Source organism: Lepidochelys kempii, chromosome 8, assembly GCF_965140285.1.
Source record: "Lepidochelys kempii isolate rLepKem1 chromosome 8, rLepKem1.hap1, whole genome shotgun sequence".
Classification (NCBI taxonomy): domain Eukaryota; kingdom Metazoa; phylum Chordata; order Testudines; family Cheloniidae; genus Lepidochelys; species Lepidochelys kempii.
In genome coordinates, this window is record NC_136387.1 from 86,338,776 (window position 1) to 86,366,533 (window position 27,758).

Here is a 27,758-nt window from a genome sequence, read left to right on the forward strand (position 1 = left end):
CTGTCTAAGGATCTCAAAGTGCTTACAATAAACCTGGCAACACTTCTCTGCAGTGTTGGGGAAATTGAGGTTCAGAGAGTTGTGGCAACTTACTCAAGGTCACAGCTTAAGTTTGCAGCAGTACTGTCAGCTCGGCCCATGCAACCTGACAGCTAGTTCGTCCTTTGAGACATAAACTGTCCTTCTTCAGAATAAATAACACATTCATAACTGCTTCCACAAGTGATGTATACACGTACCTGAGTTGTTTTCTGAACTTGTTTTATATCAAATAAATATCTGGCCATTACTGTTAATTATGATAACATTTTTGCTTACTATGGAATGGGCCGACCCAGATGTCTTTGCTCAGTTTTGACTTAGCTCTTACTAAATCCATTTTTCACTGGCAGTTTGCCTGAGGGAAGATTGAATAAAGAATTTAGTACAATATAAACACTCCTTAGTAGAGAGAGATTAGCTATTCCATTGCTCAGTTATCTATTTGTTTTGATTCTTGATTAGTTCTTGATTTTTGAAAGCAGGCATCTACAATAATGTATACAGATTTCTGGATGAGCTAGAATATAGTGACAGGTTTCAGAGTAACAGCCGTGTTAGTCTGTGTTCGCAAAAAGAAAAGGAGTACTTGTGGCACCTTAGAGACTAACCAATTTATTTGAGCATGAGCTTTCGTGAGCTACAGCTCACTTCGCATCCGATGAAGTGAGCTGTAGCTCACGAAAGCTCATGCTCAAATAAATTGGTTAGTCTCTAAGGTGCCACAAGTACTCCTTTTCTTTTTGCGAACACAGACTAACACGGCTGTTACTCTGAAACCTGTCACTATATTCTAGCTCATCCAGAAATCTGTATACATTATTGTAGATGCCTGCTTTCAAAAATCAAGAACTAATCAAGAATCAAAACAAATAGAAAGATAACTGAGCAATGGAATAGCTAATCTCTCTCTACTAAGGAGTGTTTATATTGTACTAAATTCTTTATTCAATCTTCCCTCAGGCAAACTTATGCTCAAATAAATTGGTTAGTCTCTAAGGTGCCACAAGTACTCCTTTTCTTTTTTCTAGAATATAATGGATGTCTATGTTGATAAAATATTTTTATTCAGAAGCTTTAGTCAAAATGTTTTTTTCCCAATAAAAATATATAAAATGTGTCAGTTTCCCAGTCAAAGCAGCATGTTATATTTTGTAAAAGTCAATATATACGGAACCATATTGGTGAATTTAATCTACCGTGCTAGAAGATTGATAGATATATGCCCATTTTGCAGTGTTTATCTAATGTATGTTGAGATTATAAAGAACATGTGTATACAAGAAAAAAATTATAAGGAACATGTGTATACCCCTTCCTGGGAAGTAGTTGTTAAAGTATCACTTGTTAAACTTTCTCTCTTTTCCTTAAAATTGTTTTCTGTAGGTAGGAGAACAAAGGCTGTAATAATTGCCCAGTGTCATTTGGAATAATTTTGTCAGAAATATCCAGAAAAAATCATGAGTTTTGTTATTATACCTGAATGATGCTTCATGCACCTCCGGTTAAACTTTCTCTAATTTATTCTCTCTCGCTCTCTTTTCATTTCAGCAAAACCATTTGAAAATGGACAATATCTGGACATCTATGGAATTACAAGAGACCAGGCTGGGGAATATGAATGCAGTGCAGAAAATGATGTCTCAATCCCAGATGTGAAAAAAGTAAAAGTCACAGTAAACTGTAAGTCCTGTTACTTTTTAATCACTAAATCCAGTGGAGAGGAAAACACAGCTGAGAAGAAAACAGACTACTGTAGTAAAGTGGCAACAAGCTGGTGAAATAGTAGCACTTTTCTGTTAAAGTAGCGAAACATCCTGGACACTCGCGGTCCAAGTTAATCCCACAAAAGGGAGACATTGTGGAATAAAGGTTGAAATTATCTGTGTGTCCTCCAACCCTTCTGCAAAATGGATGATGATAATGGTTGACATTTCACATTTGTTGCTTTTGTGGACATAAGTCAGATTCTGGGGTGGTGATATTTTTCAAACTGGAGATTGAACTGTGTAATTCTCATTATTACTAATAGGACTGGAATCCCTGTATTTGGACATTGAAGGCTATATTCTTTTCCTTTGCCACAGTGTTTTGTGGTTTAATATTGCGCAGTTGTATAGTAATGTAGGAAGAAGAGATCATTTAGACTGGTCTATCTCAATGGAAGTATATTAAATAGAAGGTCTTATTATGATATAACCCTGGTACAAATACATGAGAAGCTCTGCTAGAATGCAATTATTTCATTAACATCTTAGTAGAGATGACTGATATCAATGGAAGTGCATAAGACTGGCTGTTAGATTTCTTTATAGTCTGTCAAGTCTGTTCTTACGTGGGCTTTTTTTGTCAGTGGTTTGCTTTCAGATTAAGGCTACTCTACAGTTTAAATCAACATAAATTATGTCACTCAGGGATGTGAATTAGTCACTCCCTTGAGCAACAGTGTGGACACTGCTATGTCAGAGGGAGAGCTTTTCCTGCTGGCATACCTACTACTGCTTGTGGGAGCTGGAGTAATTAAGCGGCAGGATAGCTCTCTCCTGTCAATTTAGAGCAGTTACACTACTCTTTTGATTTGAAATATTACACTAATTATATGCTAGTAAAACTACATAACTTTAAGGGGAGGAAATGAGAATAAATTCTTCAGGTGAAACTACAAGGGAAATTTTAGGTAGGCTAAATGCAATTACTCAGATTGTAATTTGGCCAGGTCACCAGGATTAACACTCCTCTTCTCTTGAAAATTGCCTTGGGATCTTAAATAATTACAAGTTGCAAGGACTTTGGTTTGTGTCTTCTTCAAAAGTTAGTGTCGCTAACAGCACAGTGCTTTTTAGCACCATGCTATGAAATTAATTCTGTAATGATTCAGAGAGAGGAGTATGGCTGGCAGAATTGCTTATGCTACTAAATGCATTACCTGGGTTTTCCCTGGAGATATCCTATCAGAACACTGACCAGGCCTGAACATGTTTACTTTATGAAATGGTATGGCTGTAGGCTATTATGTGCTGGGATATAGTAGATCAATGCAGTTGCCTTTTACCCATAGAGGCTTAGTTGATTGTTTTATTCTTATCATTACAGGCAAGATACTGCCTCACTTAATCACATGGAGTAGTACTTACAATGATGTGAGAGAGTAAGGGAAGCAGAATCAGTGCCTTAGTAGGTTTTTTTACATATCCCTAAATTACCAGAGGGTTTCGTACAATTGACCATAATTGGCAAACTCTCTGCCTTGGAAAGGTCCAGGGTTGAAATACATAGAAACGTTGATACATAGATCAGGTTTACATTGGTAAAACGATAATATGAGCAGAACTGTTTCAGGAAGCTAACACTGAGTCTGTCACACTGTACTCAGTATTTCCTGTGTCCCTTGTTTCCATGAACATTTTGCTGAATGGACCCCAAATTTTGGAAAGTAAAAATAATTGTTTTAAAAATCTAAAATTAGTGTTATTTTTATGGATAACTATAATAGTTTTATACAACATGTAAGTGTACAGCATTGTTATTCTTCAGTGTTTTGTTATAAAATAGTGTATTACAGTGCAACTGCAAATCCTTACAATATTGGTCCTTTATCATTACAGTATTCTAATTGGCTTCACATCAATAAGGTTTGTAGAGTGGGGCCCTTATTTTGTGCAGTGACTTTCATGCAACCTGTGTCCCAGAATCTTTTACAGAGTTAAGTGAGCACCAAGGTGTATACTCAGCAGGTGCACTGCCTTACATCCCATGTACCCAAGGGGACATATTCTGCTGGTTAAGAGGCATCTCCAGCCCCAAGACCCCTTGTGCCTATGCCCCTTGTCACTGTTAGTCACATTCACACTTTCTCCTTGTTAACAGTACCTGGCAGCATTGTAGCGGTGCCCTCTCAGCCATCCTTGCTGGTAGCTTCAGGGTTGCATTTTTGCCAAATAAACTTTGGTTCCTCACAGCGCTCCTCTTTCTTCCACCTCCTCTTCAAGAGCCACTCAGGTAAAGACAGAATTTTACACCTGGAGGGAAGGAGGGAGCTGGGTGAGGCTGAAAGAGTTGTTTTAGCGAGGTGCTCAATAATAAATACTTTAATCCCTGTAAGCTGTTATTCTGTCATGGACCTCAGTGACACAAATGCCTCCAGTTTGACTTTGCCCCTTGATGGGGGTTATAGCCTTGTTAAGTACATTGTTCCTTATACTGAGAGCCCTAATAGCTTCTCCAGTCTAATTTTTAGTCACTTATACACTTCCATTAATAATGAATATTTCGAATATTATTTTACACTTTGGCTACTTTTAAATATAAATATATAAAAATATAAATGTAATTTTTATTTAGAGCTACAAACTAACTATGTCCAGGATTAAGTGCTGGCCATTTTTATTTCTGTATGAACCTTTTTTTCTGCTAGAGAAAAATGAAATAAAACATCTAGAACAATCTGTCTTTATTTTTCCCACAAAGCAGCCAAATTGATTTTCTCCTGTTTCAAGTAATTTAGAAGAAAATTAACTTCAGCACTGAGAACCTGCAATATGTGCCAAACTTCAGTTGGGATATTTACATAACCAGGAGCAAAGATTTTAGGGCTAGATCCTGACCTCCATGCTCAGCTTTATACAGGTGGTCTCTGTAGAAGTTTGACAGTTAGATTGACCCCGGCTGCAGAGCACCACTAGAGTCACTCCACGTCTGTTGTTTCAGCCTTCACACTTCAGTTGCATCCAGAGTGCCTGTGTGCCCCTCTGCAGAGGATTTTGACCTGCGGTTCTACTAGGCATGCCCTTGCCATGCCTCCAAACAGCCTTTTACTTCAAGGCAGCCCTCTGACATTACCAATGGCACATATACTGAAGGCAAATCTGGAACATAGGACTTGAAAGAGAGACAGCAAATTCATTCTTAGCCCCCTTCCACAGCTAGATAATAGAATTTTGGAAACTTTCTAGTAAAAGAATCTTTGGACCCCTGAGTGCAAATTACATTGTGAGCCTGTCTTCCCTGGTTCTAAGACAATCTTTCTATTCTCCTCACAAGAATCAGAATCTCTCAGTCTCCTGTGGCCCCCTCTCTATCTTTCTCCCCCTTTCCCTCTGAACCACACAGCCACATCTGTCTCCCTTACCTCAGGACTCCCCATGTCTTCCTCTCCTAGCAGCCTGTTATTTCTCCTTTTTTCTCCTATTATCTGACCCCTTTTCTCGGTTAGAGGGGAAAGAAGGTGATCTTCAGAGCTACCTGGCCTCTTGTGATTCTCTAGGATGAAGAAATGGAAAGAGCAGGGGAAACTTTTGCTATCCCTCCTGCTATTGTTGTACTGGAGAAGAAGGGGACAGGGTATGAGGGAAACATCTGGCTCCCCAGGTTGAGGGAGGGTATTCTTCAGTGAGGAACTCTCTCCATGCTGAGCTATCCAAGGAATTAAAGATTAATTTTTAATTAAAGATTATGTCATGTGATGAAACCTCCAGGAATATGTCCAACCCAAATTGGCATCCCTAATACAAGTCCAAGACTGCTGATGTACAGGACACAGTGTACGACTAGTCTAATCACTCATGTTTTTTGTCTGAGTGTGTAGGATGTTTGTGTACATGAGAGTTTTTGTTTGGGAGGGTATAATGCTAGTTTGAGAAGGGACTCTGTCATTTAATTTTGCTAATGAAGTTTTGTCAGTTTTTTGACATATGCTGTGACTGTGTGTTTTGATTTATTTTGTTTTTGTTTTTTAATGTGATGGAAAGATTCTGAGGTATAAAGATATCTTGCAGTTACAGAATGTTAGCCATATGACTAACTCTGGGGTGGTTGTTTGTTTATGGTTACATTCTTTTGAATCGTGATTGTGTTTTCCAAAATCAATGGTTTGCTCAAGATGTGCTTGCGAGGGGCACTCACCCAGATTCCTAGAGGAGCGCCCAGAATGTAACCTTCTGCCACGTGGAGACAGCAACAACAAGGGCTGGGTTCAATATCTAGGGATTTCTCTTAACAGTACAAACAGGACTGGCTGGAGCCCCCACCTAGTGATCTCAGAAAACTAATCAACACCCGGAGGTGCTTCTAAGAGGCAAGAACTGAGGCCTTGTCTATGCTACAAACTTAGGTTGACATAAGCCACATTAAGTTGATCTAATAATGTATGTGTCTACACTACCGCGTCCCTTCTACCGACCTAAGTGCCCTATAAAGTTGACTTCTGTACTCCGCCTCTGTGAGAGACATAGCTCTTGCTTCGACATCCACAGGTCGACATGCTCGCCAGCACAGCTGATCATGGAGACTCAAGGCCGCAAATGTGCTTCAGCATGGAGTACGCAGGAGGTGGTGGATCTTATTGCTGTGTGGGGAGAAGAGTCTGTGCAGGCAGAGCTCCGATCCAGCAGAAGAAATGCTGACATCTATGCCAAGACTGCGCAGAGCATGAGGGAAAAGGGCTACACCAGAAGACAAGCGTACCAGAAGACAAGGGAGGCAAACAGTTGTTCTGGTTCTGCCCCACAGACATGCCGCTTTTATGAGGAGCTGCATGTGATTCTTAGCGGTGACCCTACCACTTCCCCTAAAAGCTCCCTGGATACCTCCCAGGAGCCCTTGGCAACCTCAAGCAACAACAAGGAGGACATTGTTGTTGAGGAAGAGGAGGAGAATGTGAGTCAGGCAAGCGGAGGATCCATTCTCCCCAACAGCCAAGAACTGTTTTTAACCCTTCAGCCCATCCCTTCACAGGACCAGTTGGTGGTGGAGCATGATGCTGGGGAAGGCACCTCTGGAGAGTACACATTTCCAATCAAACTCTAGGGGTTACATGCTATTATTTTTTATGTTTTATCTGAACAAAAAAGTAGGTGTAGTGGGTATTGGTGGCCACTCCAGCTACACAGAAGGTGCTCTCAGTAAAAGACTGTTTATGTGCATGGGGATGGCCCAGGAATCCTCCATGGAGATCTCTAGGAAGCTTTCATGGAGGTACTCTGCAATCCTTTGCAGCAGGTTTCTGGGAAGGGCTGCCTTATTTTGCCCACCATGGAAGGACACTTTCCTGTGCCATTCCACTATTAACTCTGCTGGCATCATTGCAGCACACAGCATTGTAGCATAACGACCAGGTCTGTACCCAGATGCTTGTAGCATCTGCTCCCTTGCCACCTCTGTTACCCTCAGGAGAGTGATATCGCATAGGGTCACCTAGGGGAAACAGGGAAAGTTTTCAATGCTCACTCTTAAACCGCCAACGAGTAATCCGCCCGCCGTTTGGTGAAATCTGGGTCTCACAACCAGGCGTTCCCAAGTGTGCCATGGTTGTGGTTGGAAGGGATCACCGTGTATTGCAAACAGCACTGAGGGGGAAAAGTGGGAGGGTGGCGACTTCCTGTTTGTCTCCCTCCACAAGCCGGTGCTGCTTTTGTAAAAAAACAAACTATTTGGGGGGCTTTACACTGGTGCCTGTCCTCAAGTACTATCCAGGTTGCTAGGGGTAAGGGGGCTTTTCTCCAGTTTGAACCTGTGATTCCAAGGATGTCCTCCACAAGACCTCTCGCCCAGGCCCTGGGGCCTTACTCACCATGGCTGGAGCAGCAAACTGACTCTTGCAACAGCCAGCGGTTGTGATTACATTGTGACTTGCAGTGAAGTGTATTGAGGGGTGTTTTTTTATTTAAAAGACATTAACCTTGAACCAGAAACAATGTATGCCCTGTCAGTGCTACTCTTGTCTTTGCATTCCTTGCAGCTGAAACCTTGTCAGTCGGTGCATCCTCCACACCAGGACAGTGACTTTCCCAGATTAGAAGATGGGGAAAAAAGACTCGGGAGGACATGTTCACTGAGTTAATGCACACCTCCGAGAGTGACAAGATGGAGCTCAGAATATGGAGGATTACACTATCTGAGAACCTGGACTTGGACAGAAAGGACAGGAGAGCATGCAGGGAACAAGAGCGCGCCATGCAGGAAGAGATGCGGCTTATGAAGGAGCAATCAGATATGTCGAGGCATCTGGTTGAGGTTCAAGAAAGGCAGCTTGATGCTAGAGCCCCTCTGTAGCCTATGCTGAACCTGCTTCCATCATCACCCAGTTCTACATCTTCCTCCCCCAAACATCCTATGAAGTGTGTGTATGGGGGGAGAGTTTGATATCCCTTGCACCCAACACAAGGAGAGGGTACAAGGACTAGAAGGTGTCCATTCCCACACCTTTGATTGTTATTGGAGTGCATCTGTAAGCAAACTTTCCTTGTTTCTCCCCCCACAGTGTTATAAGCCCTTTTGCCCCAGGTTATCTTACTTTTCTTTGCTGTCTCTGTGTGTTTGTATGCATAATAAAACTTAACGGATTGAGGAGAAAAGGCTCTTTATTCATTCAACACTTAGTGGTTAGTGCGGGTAGAATTTACAGGGGATAAAATGCAATGGAGGGGACAGTTTGGTAAGGAACAATGGATAAGTGTCACATTACTCTGGCTTATTGCTGAAACTGGTTCTCAAAGTCTCACGGAGATGCAAAGCTTATCTATGTGCTCTTCGTATTGCCATGGTGTCCGGCTGCTCAAAATTGGCTGCCAGGTGATCTGCTTCAACCTCCCACCCCAGCAGAAACTTTTCTCCCTTTGTTTCACAGATATTATGGAGCACACAGCAGGCAGCAATAACAGTGGGGATATTGCTTTCACTGAGGTCTAACCTAGTAAGAAAACAATGTCAGCGATCTTTTATAATGACAGGTTTCAGAGAAGCAGCCGTGTCAGTCTGTATTCGCAAAAAGAAAAGGAGTACTTGTGGCACCTTAGAGACTAACAAATTTATCTGAGCAGAAGCTTTCGTGAGCTACAGCTCACTTCATTGGATGCATCCGATAAAGTGAGCTGTAGCTCACGAAAGCTTATGCTCAAATAAATTTGTTAGTCTCTAAGGTGCCACAAGCACTCCTTTTCTTTTAGCGACCTTTTAAACGTCCAAAAGCACAGTCCACCACCATTCTGCACTTGTTCAGCCTATGGTTGAACCAGTCCTTATTGCTGTCCAGGCTGCCTGTGTATGGCTTCATGAGCCATGGGAGCAAGGAGTAGGCTGGGTCTCCCAGGATCATAAATGGCATTTCAATATCACCAGTGTTTTTTTTCAGTCTGGGAAGAAAGTCCCTGCTTGCAACTTTCTGAACAGACCTGTGTTCCTAAAGATGTGCACATCACGCACCTTTCCTGACCATCCTGCGTTGATGTTGGTAAAACGGCCCCTGTGAGCCACCAGCGCTTGCAACACCATTGACCCCTTCGTTCTGTGTATTCTTTGGCAAGGTGGTCTGGGACCAAGATAGGGATGTGCATTCTGTCTATCGCTCCACCGCAGTTAGGGAACCCCATTGCGGCAAAAAACATCCACTACATTCTCACGTTGCCCAGAGTCACTACCCTTCTTAGAAGAAGTCTGTTAATGGCCCTGCAAATTTGGATCACAACAGATCCCATGATAGACACTAAACTGGGATGACACTAAACTGGGAGGAGAGGTAAATACGCTGGAGGGTAGGGATAGGATACAGAGGGACCTAGACAAATTGGAGGATTGGGCCAAAAGAAATCTGATGAGGTTCAACAAGAACAAGTGCAGAGTCCTGCAATTAGGACGGAAGAATCCAATGCACCGCTACAGATTAGGGACCGAATGGCTCGGCAGCAGTTCTGAAGAAAAGGACCTAGGGGTTACAGTGGACGAGAAGCTGGATGTGAGTCAACAGTGTGCCCTTGTTGCCAAGAAGGCCAATGGCATTTTGGGATGTATAAGTAGGGGCATTGCCAGCAAATCGAGGAACGTGATCGTTCCCCTCTATTCGACACTGGTGAGGCCTCATCTGGAGTACTGTGTCCAGTTTGGGGCCCCACACTACAAGAAGGATGTGGAAAAATTGGAAAGAGTCCAGCGGAGGGCAACAAAAATGATTAGGGGACTGGAACACATGACTTATGAGGAGAGGCTGAGGGAACTGGGGATGTTTAGTCTATGGAAGAGAAGAATGAGGGGGGATTTGATAGCTGCTTTCAACTACCTGAAAGGGGGGTTCCAAAGAGGATGACTCTAGACTGTTCTCAGAGGTAGCAGATGACAGAACAAGGAGTAATGGTCTCAAGTTGCAGTGGGGGAGATTTAGGTTGGCTATTAGGAAAAACTTTTTCACTAGGAGGGTGGTGAAACACTGGAATGCGTTACCTAGGAAGGTGGTGGAATCTCCTTCCTTAGAAGTTTTTAAAGTCAGGCTTGACAAAGCCCTGGCTGGGATGATTTAATTGGGGATTGGTCCTGCTTTGAGCAGGGGGTTGGACTAGATGACCTCCTGAGGTCCCTTCTTACACTGATATTCTATGATTCTATGATAGATTTACTCACTCGAAATTGATGCCCCACTGACAGGTAGCAGTCTGGCATTGCAAGCTTCCACAGAGCTGTCACCACTCACTTCTCAACTGTCAGAGCAGCTCTCATTTTAGTATTATTGCGCTTCAGGGCTCGGGAAAGCTCTTTACACAGTTCCTGGAAAGCGTCCTTATGCATTCGAAAATTCTGCAGTCACTGCTCGTCATCCATAGCTGTATAACAACGCAATCCCAGTCAGTGCTTGTTTCCTGGGCCCAGAAACAGCACTCAACCATGTCAAGGTGATGCGTGACTGTCGCCAACAACTGCGAATTGCTCTGCTCTATGTCCTCCAGCAGGGCTGCTTGCATGGCATCACATTGTTCTGTGCAGTGGCTCCTGTATCGGCTGTGTAAATACTTCAGGATAAGGCATGAGGTGTTTGTAATGCTCACAACAACAGTGTACAGCTGGGCGGGGTCCATGCTTATTGTGCTGTGGTGTCTGCGCAGGTAATCCAGGCTTGCGAGAAAGGCTTGATTTGTTTGCCGTTGATTTCAGGGAAGGAGGGACATAAGTGCCTCATAGGAGGCTAATGCCATGTTCCCATAACAACTCATACCAATGTTTTGGTCCCATAAGACGTTGCAAGCCCAACCCAAAATTCCACTCAGGTTTGTGCACTGTGGGATAGCTAGCTACCCACAGTGCAGCGCCCCATGTGTCAATGCAAACTCTGCTGGTAAGGATGCACTCCGCTGACACAAGGAGTGTAGTGTGGACATGCAAGATCGACTTGCTTAAATCAGAGGCTCAATGTTGATTTACATGAAGTCTACTTAACTTTGTAGTGTAGACATGACCTGAGTCTCTGTATAACAAAATACAACTTTTATTACAGGGGAAAGGGAATCTTCAAACCCTGCTTCCCCTTAACTTTGCTATAGGCTTCTTGGGTCTGCATAGGGCCCATGCTGAGTATGTTATCCCTTCGATAATTTTTTCTGAAGAAATGGCAAAACCAAGATTCAGGTACAAGATGAAACAGCTTGTGCATATGAAAAACTTATAAAAGCCAGCTAATTGTTATACATTTTTGTTGGTCTCAGTATGCAACTTGTCCACTAGCCAGCTGAACTGAATGCAGAAACACTCCCAACATCTGTTCCATACCACGACACTTATTCAGTCTGACTAGGCAGAAGAATGACTTATTATATTCAGGAGCATTTCAAGATAAAACTCACTTACATTAGAAAAGCATAAGCACCCTGTAGTGATCAAACTGTTGTGTATATTTCATTCACATTGAATTTTAAATGTAAAATTACAGTTGGGTAGAGAATACTGAAATACTAAGCACTTAATTCTCAATTGTTCTGAGTGTGAGCTGAGTCCTGGGGCTGCCTGGGGGTCATGCTAGCTATAGCATAAGGGATTGTTCCACTCAAGGGCATTAGAGTACAAAATCCTCTAAGCCCACCTTTTACACCTCCATTTGGTCTTCTCTCAGCTCTCATGTCTGCTCCTGAATTCCTCATTCACAGCAGGGGAAACTGGTGTGCAAGCTTTATACCACGGCTGGATTCCGCTACAGAGAGGACTCTCCAGCTGTCCATTTATAGCAGCTTTAAATTCCCTTTGTGCCCTGACTTAACCAGGGCTGAGAATCTGGCCCGTAATCAGCCTAATTACCACTCAAAGAGTAAAAAATATTTCGCAGTGAGGTGTCTTCCATCAGGCTCTCATTGACTATATGGGCCTAATCTGTGTTCTGTTCACTGCATGAGGTCCATGAAGTGAGGAAAGCACAGAGTTTAGGAATATTCCCTACACTGCTAGATACATGGGAGATAGCGTGACAACCCTGGCATGGGTTGACAGTGGGGTTTTGAACCTAGCACGTACATCTACAAAGCACAGATCTCTGTGCCTCTTGAGCTAAAGCAGTAACCTGGTAGCGGTAATAGATTGTTAGTCTCTCTATGAACTAACCACTAGCTAGGGACACAACACATATTGTGAAAACATGTTACATATTCCACCTCTCTGGGGAAACTTCTCTTGAGATCCACAGGATTTAAAGCCCCATGCTTCGGCAGCATTGTCCAACATCCCCATATGGACTTAACCTTAGATATTTTACAACCATAAAGCACAGACCTCTAGCACTGAATAGAAAAGAGTAACTCCACTAGCTGATGATAGTAATCTTCTGTGGCCCAGGCACACTGTACAAGCATTTTACAAAACCATGCCCCACACGCCAGCAGCTAGAAGAACCACCCTTTCCCCTCTCACAAAGAGAGGCCTTCTCACTAACTGTGTCAGCAACCAGGAGGGTTTACACAGGGATTGCACACCATACCTGCTAGCAGTCATGGGAGGGGGTCAGTGAAGAGCCACTTAACCACCGAGGGCTAGATTGTGAAATTACAATACATGTTTGTCATTGCACTGTGTCGGTCAGTGTACACGTGGTTCCAGCCAGAGAACAGAGTAGCCTTTTCACGTGACCTTTCATAGCACATTCCCTACAAGAAATGTGGGAATGGCCAGTCACATTCCTGTGAAGTAGTGCAGAGTTTCAAACTATGTTTTTACATTCTCAGAGCATTGCTGAATAGCCACCCACAACAGCATGCTGAGATGATTTGTAACATAATCCCACTGGTGGTGTTCCAGTTGGGTCACACTGTCCGTTGCAAGGGCATCACCATTCCACCTCATGCTAGCTGACACCATCAGTTCTGTCAGAAGTATCAGATGCTGAACTGAGACATGAGTGGATGCAGCTCATAGCAAAAAGATTATGTCCAACACTGTCTGCTCCTTACCCCAGTTTAAATGCCTGCCTGATGGATAAGGTACATCAGCTAGGCTGGTTGTATAGAGAATGCTCAGACCTGCACACCCCATACTACTCAGGGCTGCATCACAATCTGTGCAAGATGTTTATTTGCCTGTATTTGCATACTGTTCCCTAGGCTCTCATATTGGCCTCAGAGACGCCTGCAGCTGGAAGCAGAATATCACAATTCCTTTGAGTGTGCAATGCTTGCCCAGAGAAGTTTACTACACCTGGTCACATGGATTCCTTCTCTAGGCATCAGTACTAGCTGGGTAGCCTGGTTTATAATCTAGCCCTGAATGGAGTTTCAGTTGCATAGTCAACACAGTGGAATGTCAGGTCTTCATTTCTGTAATCGGTTTGTGGATTTCTGCAGTCATTTAATGATGTAATGGCTCTTCAGCTCTTAGAGACTGAACACCACTATATTAAGACCAGTTTCTTATTTTTATGTGAAAATAATTACATTAAATATGTATTAAAATTAAATCTGTAAGGTTTTTAACAAAAGAATCATAGAAATTAAAGATGGAAAAGCCTTCTGATCATCTTACCCACCCCAGGCCAGTGTAGGATTGTTCTTAATGGTGTGTTCTTCAGTCTCCTTTTTTCTTTTCTTTTTTCCAAATATACACTGAATAAAATATTCACTTTTGTTAGAAAAGTGAACAAATGAAGATAAAAGCCTGCCTTCCTCTTCTTTGTATCCTTTCTACTATTGAAAAATTCTCATATATAGTATGGCAAGAGACCCTCATATAGTACAGTATATTGTCTGTCGAATCCTGCCCCTTAGATCCCAGTGTAGTGTCACTTGTGCACCCAAGTTCTGTCTGATATTGGAGAATAAACTTTATTGCCTTTTCCACTAGATGAAAAGAATGTTTTGGAGTAAACTGCTGTATTAACAAGAGGAGAGAGACCAACTGGCAAAGATATCATAGTCACTTGGCTCAGTGATCTGGAAATTATATTAGCATTTACCACTCCAGTGCCTTTGGACATATTGGATTGGATTCTGATGTCAGTTACACTGTAGTAATTTGGGAGTAACTCCATTGGCTTCAGAGGTGTTACTTCAGATTAGCAGAAGCATAACAGTATGCACTCTGTTCCAATGGCCTTGATTCTACAATTGTAATTAAAGTAGGTATAAATGTGGATAGATGGGCAAGGATATATGTACAAACCTTGATTTTTCAGTCAGGAAAATGCAACCAACAGCAACTCTAGCAAGACACATAGTGAACTCCATACCATACAAAGCAATGATTATCTGATGAAAGTGTAACTCAAGGTGGTTTAGCATCGCTTAGTTCTTTAAAAACCAGATGAGCATTAAGAGCACAGCTCGGGGTGGAAGGGCAGGATGGAGTAGAGGGAAATATTTGAGGGGGCAGCATACTGCAGTTATCAGTAAAGGAAGGGTTTGTGTTTGGGAAAAAACACAGTAATTTTCCTAATCTACGTTTGGTATTGGAGGATGTCTGGTTCTGTTAACCCTATTGATAAAATTCATCCTTTGTTGGCTCACTGGTACCTCCACTTCTATTCTGCTCATCTGCCCATCCTTATACTTTGCTGTGGCTGTGTTTCTGGTACATGATGTGTTCTGCTAATCTTCTACCTAATTCTCGTGGGTTTTTAATTTGGCTGTATTATTTACCTTCCAGTTCAGCTCCTCAACAGATCTTTACTGTGTGGGTGTGGCCAGAATACCAAATAGTACTCTAGGGACGAATGACCCAATTTTAGCCTTTATATCTCACAAGATTTTTACTTGATTTCTCTGGGACAAGGTATGAAATAGGTGCATGCTCTTTTTAGAAGTAACGCAGTCTCTTGAATCCTCTGTTTGGCTTTGCATTTTCCCTTCTAAGCTCTTCTGATCTGCTGATGTACACTGGATTGATTTAAGGTTCAAGTGATCTTTATGCCATCTCTGTATTCTCCTTGCATATCCTCTTGCATCACAACTTTAGTGTGTTTTTTCCACCTTTGGCCATATAGTGTCACGATTATCATGAACAGTTTAATGTAAATATATATATAGTCAAAAGAAGTAGTTAATATTTTCCTATTAATTAAAAGTTTACACTATTTACTGCAGATCCAGTATTTGTTGAATAAATCAGGTTTTTACTATGCCCTGTAATATACGGTTGCAGTGAACCCTGAATAGCTATGCTGCGTAGGAAATAGGCATATTTTTGAATATGGATATTCACTGCATATAATAGATGCTCAGTCTTCCAAATATGTACAAGAAAATTATGTGGTTTCAATTAGTTTTTGATTCTAAAGTTTCCAGGCAGGATTACATACAACCAGACATAAACAGCAATTTGCTGTTTGCCCTTGTACCGTAAATATTATAACTTTGTAACCTTTTTTTCTTTGCAGTGGTGTATTGCATAAATTATTTTTCTCTTTAATATATGTGTGTCTCTCGTGCTCTCTTTAGAAATGGTGGTCACAGAATTCATGACTTTTTTGCATGTGCTCAGTGAAGAAAGTGTAATGAGATCTTAGCATCACGTAGTGTGGTGATGGTAGTTTCCAAGTAAGGAATACATTTCCAAATTGAGCTAAAATAGATAAGATATAATCCAATTTCACTTTACCAGTAAATCTTATTCGCATTATCCATTACATTTTATAAGGCAAATACTGATTTACAGATGATAATCTTGAGCCCCCTTTTGGAACAACTGGAATCTTGGATTAACAAGATTTTAATATGTATTCTGAAAGCTGGTCTGTAGTTATACATACATTACTGCAGCTTCACTAACTCTTGTCTGTTTTATAAATGAAATACTTGAAAAAAAAATAGAAGCAGTTGCTAAATGCTGGAATCCCTAGAAGCACTGAGGTCATGCTGAGAAGATGAAGAATGAGACACATGCACCATGAAGCAAGCTTTTATTTTAATTTATGTAAAATTGTCAATTCCCTAAATTAATGAATAGCAAATGAGAACTTTTAAATGGACTTGCATTGCAGAATTTCTGTTTTTAGCTGCCTCTTGTAAATTATACTAAAGGTCTGTTCTGCTGTAGCTGTAAAATAAACAGTTTGCTTCAAGCTAGACCATGTGGATTTCACCAAGTAAGAGTCCACTAGCCTTCTAAAAGAAAATGCAGCTATTAAACTGAAAATAAAGGATAAGATTGTTAATTTAAATATAGCTCTTATTGGTCTTGTGCTACAGACCAAGCGCTAGATTCACTGGTGTTGGGGCAGGGTGGTGTAAATTACACTTCCCTGCACCAATTTAGCCTCCTGATCCCTGGAAGGTATTTAACATAAGGGAGGGAACTTATGGACCTGCTACCTACTCTTTCCCCCTGGCTTTCGCCCACTTTTATCCTTTAGTTTTTGACCAGTGCTCCAAAGGAGTTCTGCTGGTACTGATTGCTTAAGGGGATGTTCTGAGTTAGCACATCTTCAGACAATGTCCCCTTCCCAGCCAGCAACGGTCTACCATTGTCGTTCCCCATTAATAAGAGAGGAGAGTTTGCAACTACTTTTCAGTACTGCAACGTACTCCTCTGTTGGGCTTTCCAATGTGAGGAGCCTGCACAGCGTAAGCTAAGCAAATTGGTGCTGTTTGTTAGTTGCATAAGTCATGTGGTATTGTTTCTCTTCTCTGATTGGATCACTTACACAACCAGCAGCTGGAATTTTCACCTAAGTCATTCAGAATTTACTCTTGCCAAATATTAGAATATTTAAGCTTAACATTTCCTTTTCATGACAAGTAGGAGATTTGCTAAATATTCATAGAAAAACAAACACAAGGGACATTAACACAACAAAAGTGAATGCATTTAAAGTTTTGATCAAGAATTTACATAAATATTATTCTAATATTCAATCTGCTCTAATAGTGACTGTTTTGGTTGATTTCTACATGTATAATTTCCAATTTGATTTGTTGCTTATGTACATTTTGTACTATTTTTAAAGGCAAATTGAAATGAATAGACAATATTATGCCCAGGGGATGGACTTCATCAACCTATTAGTCTTTTCCATCTCTGCTATGATTCTTACCACTGTAAAATCCAATGTAATGTTTTCCTTCCCTAATGCTAAGAAGTTAATTAAAGAAAACAAAAATATGTAGACACTGTCATTTAATTTTCTGTTTTATTTCTGATATAATGGTTCACTAAGGATTTGATTCTGCTGCCACTTTTTTTAAATCAATGAGAGATTTGCATGGTTTTGCATAAGAACAGGATAGGGTCCTTAATCGCCTGTGTGAATTTTATTTTAAATGTTTGTTTTTTCTTAGATAGTTTAGGTTTTTGCAGAACAGCTTAACTCATTAGCATGTCTTAGAAGTCTGCCTCACTGTTGCTATGGCAGTTTGCATAATATTATCCATGATGCTCTAATTTTACTTTGAAATCAGATATACTGTACAAGTCACTCTAACCTAATTATATCTGTAACCTTAAAACTACTGTGGAGGAAATTATACTGTACTGTTTGTTGTGCCTCTTACTGTCTAGACATTTCTCACTGTCCTTACTCTTTTAGAAGGTGTGTTACTTTAGAACTGTTGTTCATATTGACGCTTGGCAAAATTAAATTTTTATCCTTTATAAAATCGATATTGATTTTTAAACATTTTTAGCAATTTAAATGTTCGTAGTTGTGCAAAATTATGGGGTGAAATGGCAGGCAATAGGGACACTAGACAGTCATTATTTAATGTCCATAAATGCAGAGATTGAAAAAGTTAAAGCTTTATAACTATTAAAACACAAATTGTCAATATCACATGTCAAAATATACTAAAGTAAATATCCTTAAATGAAACGCTCAAGCAGCATTTTTCTTACTTTGCCTGTTTGTAAGTTTCTGTTATCTATGAAAATATTTTTGTTTGTGTGCGTGTGTGTGTGTGTGTGTGTACAATGAAATCAACATTTGCTAACATTTGCGAATAAAAATCTAATCTTTCCAAGTCTATTCACATTTCATATTAAAGAATTACAAATCACCCACTTGGATTTCATTAACTAAATGCTTAATTTTGGACTATAAGGTGGATAGAAAGTTGGCTAGATTGTCGGGCTCAACGGGTAGTGATCAATGGCTTCATGTCTAGTTGGCAGCTGGGATCAAGTGGAGTGCCCCAAGGGTCGGTCCTCGGGCTGGTTTTCACAGAAACCCACTTGCATTCATGGGATCACAGAATATCAGAGTTGGAAGGGACCTCAGGAGGTCAATATCGTCATAAATGATCTGGAGGATGGTGTGGATTGCAGCCTCAGCAAGTTTGCAGATGACACTAAACTGGGAGGAGAGGTAGATACGCTGGAGGGTAGGGATAGGATACAGAGGGATCTAGACAAATTAGAGGATTGGGCCAAAAGAAATCTGATGAGGTTCAACAAGGACAAGTGCAGAGTCCTGCACTTAGGACGGAGGAACCCCATGCACCGCTACAGACTAGGGACCGAATGGCTCGGCAGCAGTTCTGAAGAAAAGAACCTAGGGGTTACAGTGGACAAGAAGCTGCCTATGAGTCAACAGTGTGCCCTTGTTGCCAAGAAAGCCAATGGCATTTTGGGATGTATACGTAGGGGCATTGCCAGCAGATCAAGGGATGTGATCGTTCCCCTCTATTTGACATTGGTGAGGCCTCATCTGGAGTACTGTGTCCAGTTTGGGGCCCCACACTACAAGAAGGATGTGGAAAAATTGGAAAACGTCCAGTGGAGGGCAACAAAAATGATTAGGGGACTGGAACACATGACTTATGAGGAGAGGCTGAGAGAACTGGGATTGTTTAGTCTACGGAAGAGAAGAATGAGGGGGGATCTGATAACTGCTTTCAACTACCTGAAACGGGGTTCCAAAGAGGATGGATCTAGACTGTTCTCAGTGGTAGCTGATGACAGAGCAAGGAGTAATGGTCTCAAGTTACGGTGGGGGAGGTTTAGGTTGGCTATTAGGAAAAACTTTTTCACTAGGAGGGTGGTGAAACACTGGAATGCATTACCTAGGGAGGTGGTGGAATCTCCTTTCTTAGATATTTTTAAGGTCAGGCTTGACAAAGCCATGGCTGGGATGATTTAGTTGGGGATTGGTCCTGCTTTGAGCAGGGGGTTGGACTAGATGACCTCCTGAGGTCCCTTCCAACCCTGATATTCTATGATTCTATGATGCAACAAAAAATAGTTTCTCAAAAGTGAACAATATATATAAAAGCTTCCAAAAGGCTACTTCACAGATCTGTCTCTGATGTTATGCAGACTTTATTAGACACTGGTGCACATTAGAACATTAGTCACAACAATGTATCAACTTTTTCTGTTTCCTGTAACTTCTAATACAACCTACAGGAAAAGCAATGGAGTCCAGTTTAGCCAGTATGTGTTGTATGTGTGATAAATAACCCTGATCATGAGCACCTATAGACATGAAACCACATATCTATAGCTCTGACAGAAGTGAAAAGGAGTTGCTGATATTCTCAGTGTATTGTACTTTTTTTTTGAGTGAAATCTATCTATACCACATTTTCATGATTTCCTTCCCCCATCCACATAGAACTGCAGTTATGACTTGAAATAACTGTTCAGAAAAAGATAAAAAGATATTCAAACCAAAAACATGTGTATGCAAAGTACTTTCACAAAACACAATTTCACATTTTTCCCGTCTATGGTTCAGGGCATTAGAGGACAACAAAATTAATTGCCAGCCAGCTCTAAGGTACTTGCTACTCCCATGTGGTCCATCTCATCATGGATTCCTTCTAATTCTCAGTCTCTGACTGTAGGGAATCACTAGCTGTCCCAACTCTTCTCTTTTCCTCTGGACCTTCTTGTACAAAACCCCATCTGACAGGAGAAATCATTCTTGCAAATATAGATTGGTCTTTCATTTCTCATCCATCTCCTCATCCTGATTTGGTCTGTGACCTGATGCCAGAATCACATGTGCTGTATACTTACCACATCACTGTAAACCTTTCCTGTCAATGGAAATAGAATCTTGGGTGCTTGATCTTCCAGGCCATGGACTTGGAGAGTTTGAAACTTTTGCAGCATGCTGTCCTCATCACAAGGCAGAACCTTTGTAAATCTTGTAGCTCACACTGCTAACTATTCTCCAGGATTATCATTCTAAAATTTAATTTGTACTCCATTGGCCTACATGATTATTTTCTGGTTGGCCTCTTCACCCACATACTCTAGCAGGCAGCTCTGGTTCTTGGCTTTTCATTTGTAGTGCCCTGCAAATCCATGGATATCCGCTACATATCCCATTTCTTTTCTGATTTAGAATGCTCCTCCTTGATAGAACTAACTTCAAAAAGAATTCTGCACAGAAAATGTTTCTCTGTTGGCCATCTGAATTAACATCCTTGATCTTGAGCATGATTAGCAATGCTACTTGTCAACAACTTCGTAAAACTGATCTTGTATGTGAATCTAATTCTGTATTTTTTTACTCCCTTAAACTCAAGAATATTGTGGGCTAATGGATGTAATCTGCTCAGGTACACAGAAGGTTGTTCTATTATATGTTGATGAGTTTCAGAAAACTGAGTCTTAAACTCTGATACACTCACTAAACTCCCATGGACCTTTTGTAGAATCCTAAAACGGTTTCTAGCACTTGCCTTGGTACCAGCTTATAAGGGTATCTGTAGTGCAAGGGGCAGTAAACTCTCAAATTCTCAGGGTGCAATCCATACCAGTGCGGGGTGGTGTCATCACTTACCCTGCAATTTTGGGTGCCTCTCAATGGTTTGCTCTTGTGGCTCCCAATATGGACTGCTCACAAACAGCCAAATAGCATGCAGGTCACAGTGTGAGTGTCTGTGTATAGTTACAACTCTGGTCTAGCAACTCTTATCCCAGCAGCCTGTCGGCAACGCACCAGCCCCACGCTGGCTTCCAGCAGCCTTGGTTACTACCTTCAGGGTGATCCCAACACATTCCCAGTCCTGAATTTTCCCCCCAAAAATGTGTCTTGCATTGTCCATCTCTCTCCTGGCAGTTCAGATATTAAAAGTCTGTTGTCCCTGTAAAAGGTCAATATACTACTTTAACTGGAGTTACCCAAACAGTTCAATTTTAATACAACACTGGATTAGTTTTGAGTTAAAAAATAAATAAACAATAACTAAAACAAGTTTATTTATTGTGAGTATAGGTAATATAGTCAGAAATGGTTACAAGAGAAATAAAGATACAACACTTTCCATTAGCTGCAACTTAAACTAGACATGGTTCAAGGTAAAATTCTTACCACAGGTTCCAAGCAACACTGATGACCAGATTTTCAGGTCAGGATCTCTCACATCACCACATGGCTGGGTCCTTTGTTTTCTTAGGTGAAAGAGACTGAGAGAAAGAGAGGTGATTGGGTGTTTTTGCCCCCCACTTTTATACTCCAGTAATCCTTTGGAATGCATTTTTCTGACAGTTATCCCTAGATAAAGTTACTTCCTGTTGTGAGGAAGAAGGCATGGAGTCTCCTGGTGAAAGACGTTCTGTGTGGTTGTTTGCTAAAATGCTGATCACTTTGCTCTGCCCCCTTTTGCTGTCAAAGACTGAGTGCCCATCAACTTTGACATGTGGCTAGAGGTTTCCATTGTCTTTGATAAACCAGTTTACCCACTCCCCAAACCTGTCTGGTAAACACACTGAGTCATAATTTCAGTTTATGTTCATAACTCTTAATACACATTTTGTATATACATTTCACCATGATATTACTGACCAGTGAATTATTAGTTTTCAAATGATACCTTACCTGGCGTATTTTGTACAGTGGTGTATAGGGTGTGAATACAGGTTTCAAGGTTCCTTCCCCATTCTGAACTCTAGGGTACAGATGTGGGGACCTGCATGAAAACCCCCTAAGCTTATTTTTACCAGCTTAGGTTAAAACTTCCCCAAGGTACAAACTATTTTACCTTTTGCCCTTGGACATTATTGCTGTCACCACCAAGCATCTAACAGATACATAACAGGGAAAGAGCCTGCTTGGAAACGTCTTTCCCCCCCAAATCCTCCCCAAACCCTACACCTCCTTTCCCGGGGAAGGCTTGATAAAAATCCTCACCAATTTGCATAGGTGAACACAGACCCAAACCCTTGGATCTTAAGATCCAGGTTCTTAAAAGAAGAATTTTAATTGAAGAAAAAAAGTAAAAGAATCACCTCTGTAAAATCAGGATGGTAAATACTTTACAGGGTAATCAGATTCAAAACATAGAGAATCCCTCTAGGCAAAACCTTAAGTGACAAAAAGACACAAAAACAGGAATATACATTCCATTCAGCACAGCTATTTTATCAGCCATTTAAACAAAACAGAATCTAACGCATATCTACCTAGATTACTTACTAAATTCTAAGACTCCATTCCTTTTCTGTTCCTGGCAAAAGCATCACACAGACAGAGAGAGCCTTTGTTTCTCCCCTTCCCCCTCCAGCTTTGAAAATATCTTGTCTCTTCATTGGTCATTTTGGTCAGGTGCCAGTGAGGTTATCCTAGCTTTACAGGTGAAAGGGTTTTTCCTCTGGCCAGGAGGGATTTTAAAGGTGTTTACCCTTCCCTTTATATTTATGACAACAGGGGTGCCTTCATTCATATTCTCAATGATCTTCCTTCTCTTGACCTTGTCAGAGACTTAACTGTTTTCCATAATTATTTGGCATGAGCTCACCAAGTGGAATAATCAACCTCTCCACTGGGTCTGGGTGAACTGCCCAAAAACCATTTCATTTTTAACTTTATATCTGTCACAGTCTTTGTCTCACTAACAGATTTTAAAACCTGCCTAACAGCCAGCATTGCATCTCAAAAGAAACACCGCAGGGGCAGATGTCTCCATTGGATGGCTACCTGTAAAAGGTATAGATCCACTATCTCTTAACCTACTAATCTCTCTGTCAATTACAGGGCTATGGGGTTTGGAACATGTGTTAATAACATCATCCAGGAAAATCTTATAACTTCACATACAATGTTGCCACACATATTTTACCAGGGAAATAATGACCAGCAAATAATGAGTTTTCCAATGATACCTTACAAGGTATATGTAATACAAGTATTGTTACAATAATGTGTAGGTTGTGTATACAGGGATATATTCTGTCACATCTTCCCCCCCTTACAAAGCTACGGTAAGGTTAGCCACCAACTAACCTGTAGGCAACAGGTCAGGCTTTATCTTTTTACATAGATCTGTGATTGCAGATACAATGTCACTGAACCCAGGCACAAACCTTCTGTAAAAGTTTACTAGCCTATGAAAGATGTGGACCTGTTTTTTGGTTTGGGGTAAAGGCCAATTTATAAGGGCTTCTACTTTTAAGGGATATGGGAATATTTAAACACCCCCTATCCAGTGTCCCAAATAAGGAACTTTGGCTGCTCCAGTTTTACACTTAGAGACGTTTATGGTTAGGCTTGCTTCTTTGAGCTTTGACAGCATAATTTTAAGTGTTTTTTTGTGATCAGCCCAAGTGTTGCTAAATGCTGGGATGTCACCACATTCGCCTTTGCAAAGCTCTGCAAACCATTTAACACTTGGTTGACCAGCCTCTGAAAGGTGGCTCCTGCATTAATTAACTCAAATGGTAACATTGTGAACTCATAGCAGTCAATATCAGTGATGAAAGCAGATTTTTTCTGTGCATCCTTATCTAAAGGAATTTGCCAGTAACCTCTAGTTAAATCAAAAGAGCCAAGATATTTAGCTTTGCTTAAAATATCCAGCATATCATCAGTTCTAGACATGGAATACACATCTAGTACTATGACAGCACTGAGTTTTCTATAATCAACACAAAAGCTTACAGTGTTGTGTTTCTTAGGGACCAAGACCACAGGTGAAGCACAAGAGCTGTTACACTCTTTTATTCTCCTAGGTCTAACATGGTTTGTATTTCTGTAAGAATTTGTTCCTGCACCTTTTCACTGACCCTGTACGGTCTGCTGGGAGGTGACTGTGGTCCTTCTATAATAATTTTATGAGTTAGCAAGTATGTCTTCCCTGGCTTATTAGAAAATGCTTCTTTGTGCTCTTGCAGCACAGACAACACCTCTGAACTTTCAACTGGTGTTGTCACACTGCAAATATCAGTGCTTTCCATAGTTGACAGAGTAACAGCCGTGTTAGTCTGTATTCGCAAAAAGAAAAGGAGTACTTGTGGCACCTTAGAGACGAACCAATTTATTTGAGCATGAGCTTTCGTGAGCTACAGCTACAGCTCACGAAAGCTCATGCTCAAATAAATTGGTTAGTCTCTAAGGTGCCACAAGTACTCCTTTTCTTTTTCCATAGTTGAGTCAGTTTGGCATTCAGCCTTGAAATCAATCAAAATCTCCTTCTACACATTAAATCATGGCTTGCATTTTGGAAGGCCGTTTGTGGGAGCTGTTTCACTAAGGCATTGTAAGGCAGACAAGGCCTTACAGGGCAGGGGTGACACAGTCTGCCACTGGTCTTGACTGTTCCATAGCAAGTCACACCCATCACTTACACCATTTCTACCATGGCATATCTGTTGACTTCATTTGCATTTCCCCTGGAGGGATGGCCATGCTCTTAGTACCTCTGAAGTACTTGGGTAAGGGGATTTAAGTTAGGGACTAGGCCTTAAATTAAGAATAGCCTACTCCATTTAGAGATATTGGATTTCAAAGCAGGACAACCTTTTTATGGGTGTTGGTCTAAACGTAGGCCGTGTCTGCTCTGGCAAAAATGGGACCTGTAAATCACCACTGGTGTCGTTCCACTGGTAGTAAAAGCAAAGACAGTAAACTCAGTAGTGTAGAGTCATGCTCAGAAAGTTCAGCCATCATTTTTTATAAACCTGCTCTGCATCTTCAGAGGCAATCCAACTTTCTATAAAATTAGGATCTGCTCAGCAAAAACTTAATTTCTTATAAATGCTAAGGAATGCGAATTCCATACATCAGTTTAGGCTGAAATCTGGGGAGGGCAATCTCCTGATTTAAATGGAATGAAGTATAGTCTTAAGACGCTTTGACATCACAGCCCAGATGCAGATGCATGGCACTCAGTCTAGGGAATAGAGAAGGGGTACTAAAAATTTTAAGTTTCAGAGTAGCAGCCATGTTAGTCTGTATCCGCAAAAAGAAAAGGAAGACTTGTGGCACCTTAGAGACTGTCAAATTTATTTGATGAAGTGAGGTGTAGCTCATGAAAGCTTATGCTCAAATAAATTTGTTAGTCTCTAAGGTGCCACAAGTATTCCTTTTATTTTTGTAGAAATTTTAAGATTTTCTTTTGGCTTTCAAACTTTTTACATAGCCTAATACAATTATTCCTTAATGTTAACTTTTCAAAATATTCATGGTTAGTGTTTTTTCCGTGAATAAATTTTACAAATTGTTTCAGAAATGTCTTTGCTTTGCAAAAATTTAAGAGAGAGCTTACTTGGCAGGAAAAAAGAATAAAAAATGTTGAGCAATGATTGTTGATACCACCTACTATGTTAGTAAGGAAAGGGGGAAAACAAGCATTAAGAACTGGTGTCTGCACTACAGAAAATATTTAAAAGACCTTGTGTTTGTGGTTCAGTTGGTACTACATCCAAAACTTCTCTTTTCAGTTGTTTACAACTTTCTCAGATTTTTACTTCTGAGGATGAAGTGTATGGGTCTGTCCAGTGGTGTGTATGGGCTCTTTTAAACCATAGTAAAAGTCTGTTTTTCATTTCTGAGTAATCTCGCCATGGACAGAAAGCAGATTTCAGTTGTGAAAATTTTAGCAGATTCTGTCTTGCACATGAGTTAAAAACTGTTTTGTTTTAAAACTCCATATTTGGTAATTCCTGAATAAGGAATATGTTTTGCTTTGTTTACAGAAATCTAGTTTTGAATTAATGAAGTTAAAGATGTTTAAAAATATCATTCAGAGCGTGAACAGTATATTTCCCTAACTTCAGAAACATGCTGAAATGTGGTGCTCAGATTTTTTGCACTTGCATTTTTGAATGGTAGGGAAAGGATACTTCACCTTAAATTTATTGGCAGAACCAGAGGCAGCTTTAGCAAATGGCAAACAGTAAATTTACATCTGAGGCAAATTCACAATTTTGTCCAGGGAGTAAAATTTTTATCTAATCCACGGTTATACATTTAGATGTTTTGTCAACATGCTTTTATTTGTTTAAATCTCATCTGAAGAAAAGGAAGCCTCTTTTTTTTAAAATCTTTTGATCTGTATGATGGTAGAACTTACAAATGGCTGATATTTGTATTAAAGAGATATAGCTAAATTTTGAAAATTAGCCTCCATGCACTGCCTTGATATAAAAGATACAGAAAATACTTTACAGGATAAGAGAACTAGAAATTTTTGGTTGTTCAGAAGGATGTAGGAAGCCAGATCTGTATTGCAAGGATGAAAAGGACATTACACAGAGTTCTTCTGCAGCATGCACACACTATGCGGAAGGGAACAGAGAAATAGTGGTTGATTAACTTGTAATGTCAAATATACAAAAATATTATACACTTCAGCTAAAGGGGACCTGAGCACTAAAGCAACTGAGACAGAATTTTGACTTCACATTAAGGCTAATAAATACAGACAGGGCAGTTATAAGAATAGTTACAAGACAAAGTATTTTATAAAATTAGTTAAGTACTCATCAGTAAAAATAGGTAGGACAGAACCATGATCTCAAAGTAGGGGATAGGTCTTGGAAGGCTTCCTGCTCTGCTTTAATCTAAAAATTTCCCGTGTTCTTAAAGCTGGAAGGTACTTCAGTTATGCACCCTACAATCAGAGGAAAGAGTTTCCTCTCTATTAGATAAGAACAAAAGGCCATACTGGGTCAGACCAAAGATCCATCCAGCCCAGTATCCTGTCTACCGACAGTGGCCAATACCAGGTGCCCCAGAGGGAGTGAATCTAACAGGTAATGATCTAGTGATCTGTCTCCTGCCATCCATCTCCACCCTCTGACAAAACAGAGGCTAGGGACACCATCCTGGCTAATAGCCATTAATGGACTTAACCTCCATGAATTTATCCAGTTCTCTTTTAAACCCTGTTATAGTCCTAGCCTTCACAACCTTGTCAGGCAAGGAGTTCCACAGGTTGACTGTGCGCTGAGTGAAGAAGAACTTCCTTTTATTTGTTTTAAACCTGCTACCCATTATTTTCATTTGGTGGCCCCTAGTTCTTATATTATGGGAACAAGTAAATAACTTTTCCTTATTCACTTTCTCCACACCACTCATGATTTTTTATACCTCTATCATATCCTCTCTTGGTCTCCTCTTTTCCAAGCTGAAAAGTCCTAGCCTCTTTAATCTCTCCTCATATGGAATCCGTTCCAAACCCCTAATCATTTTAGTTCCCTTTTCTGAAACTTTTCTAATGCCAGTATATCTTTTTTGAGATGAGGGGACCACATCTGTACATAGTATTCAAGATGTGAGCGTACCATGGATTTATATAAGGGCAATAAGATATTCTTCATCTTAT

General features: G+C 40.6%; 1 protein-coding gene across 1 annotated transcript in view; it reads left to right on the plus strand.

Moving 5' to 3' along the window:
* NEGR1 (neuronal growth regulator 1) overlaps window positions 1-27,758 on the plus strand; it is a 604,691-nt gene that overhangs the window by 425,998 nt on the left and 150,935 nt on the right. The window contains exon 4 of the mRNA XM_073357343.1: window positions 1,591-1,722. Coding sequence (XP_073213444.1) covers window positions 1,591-1,722 — 132 coding nt within the window. The remainder of the gene's footprint in view (window positions 1-1,590; window positions 1,723-27,758) is intronic.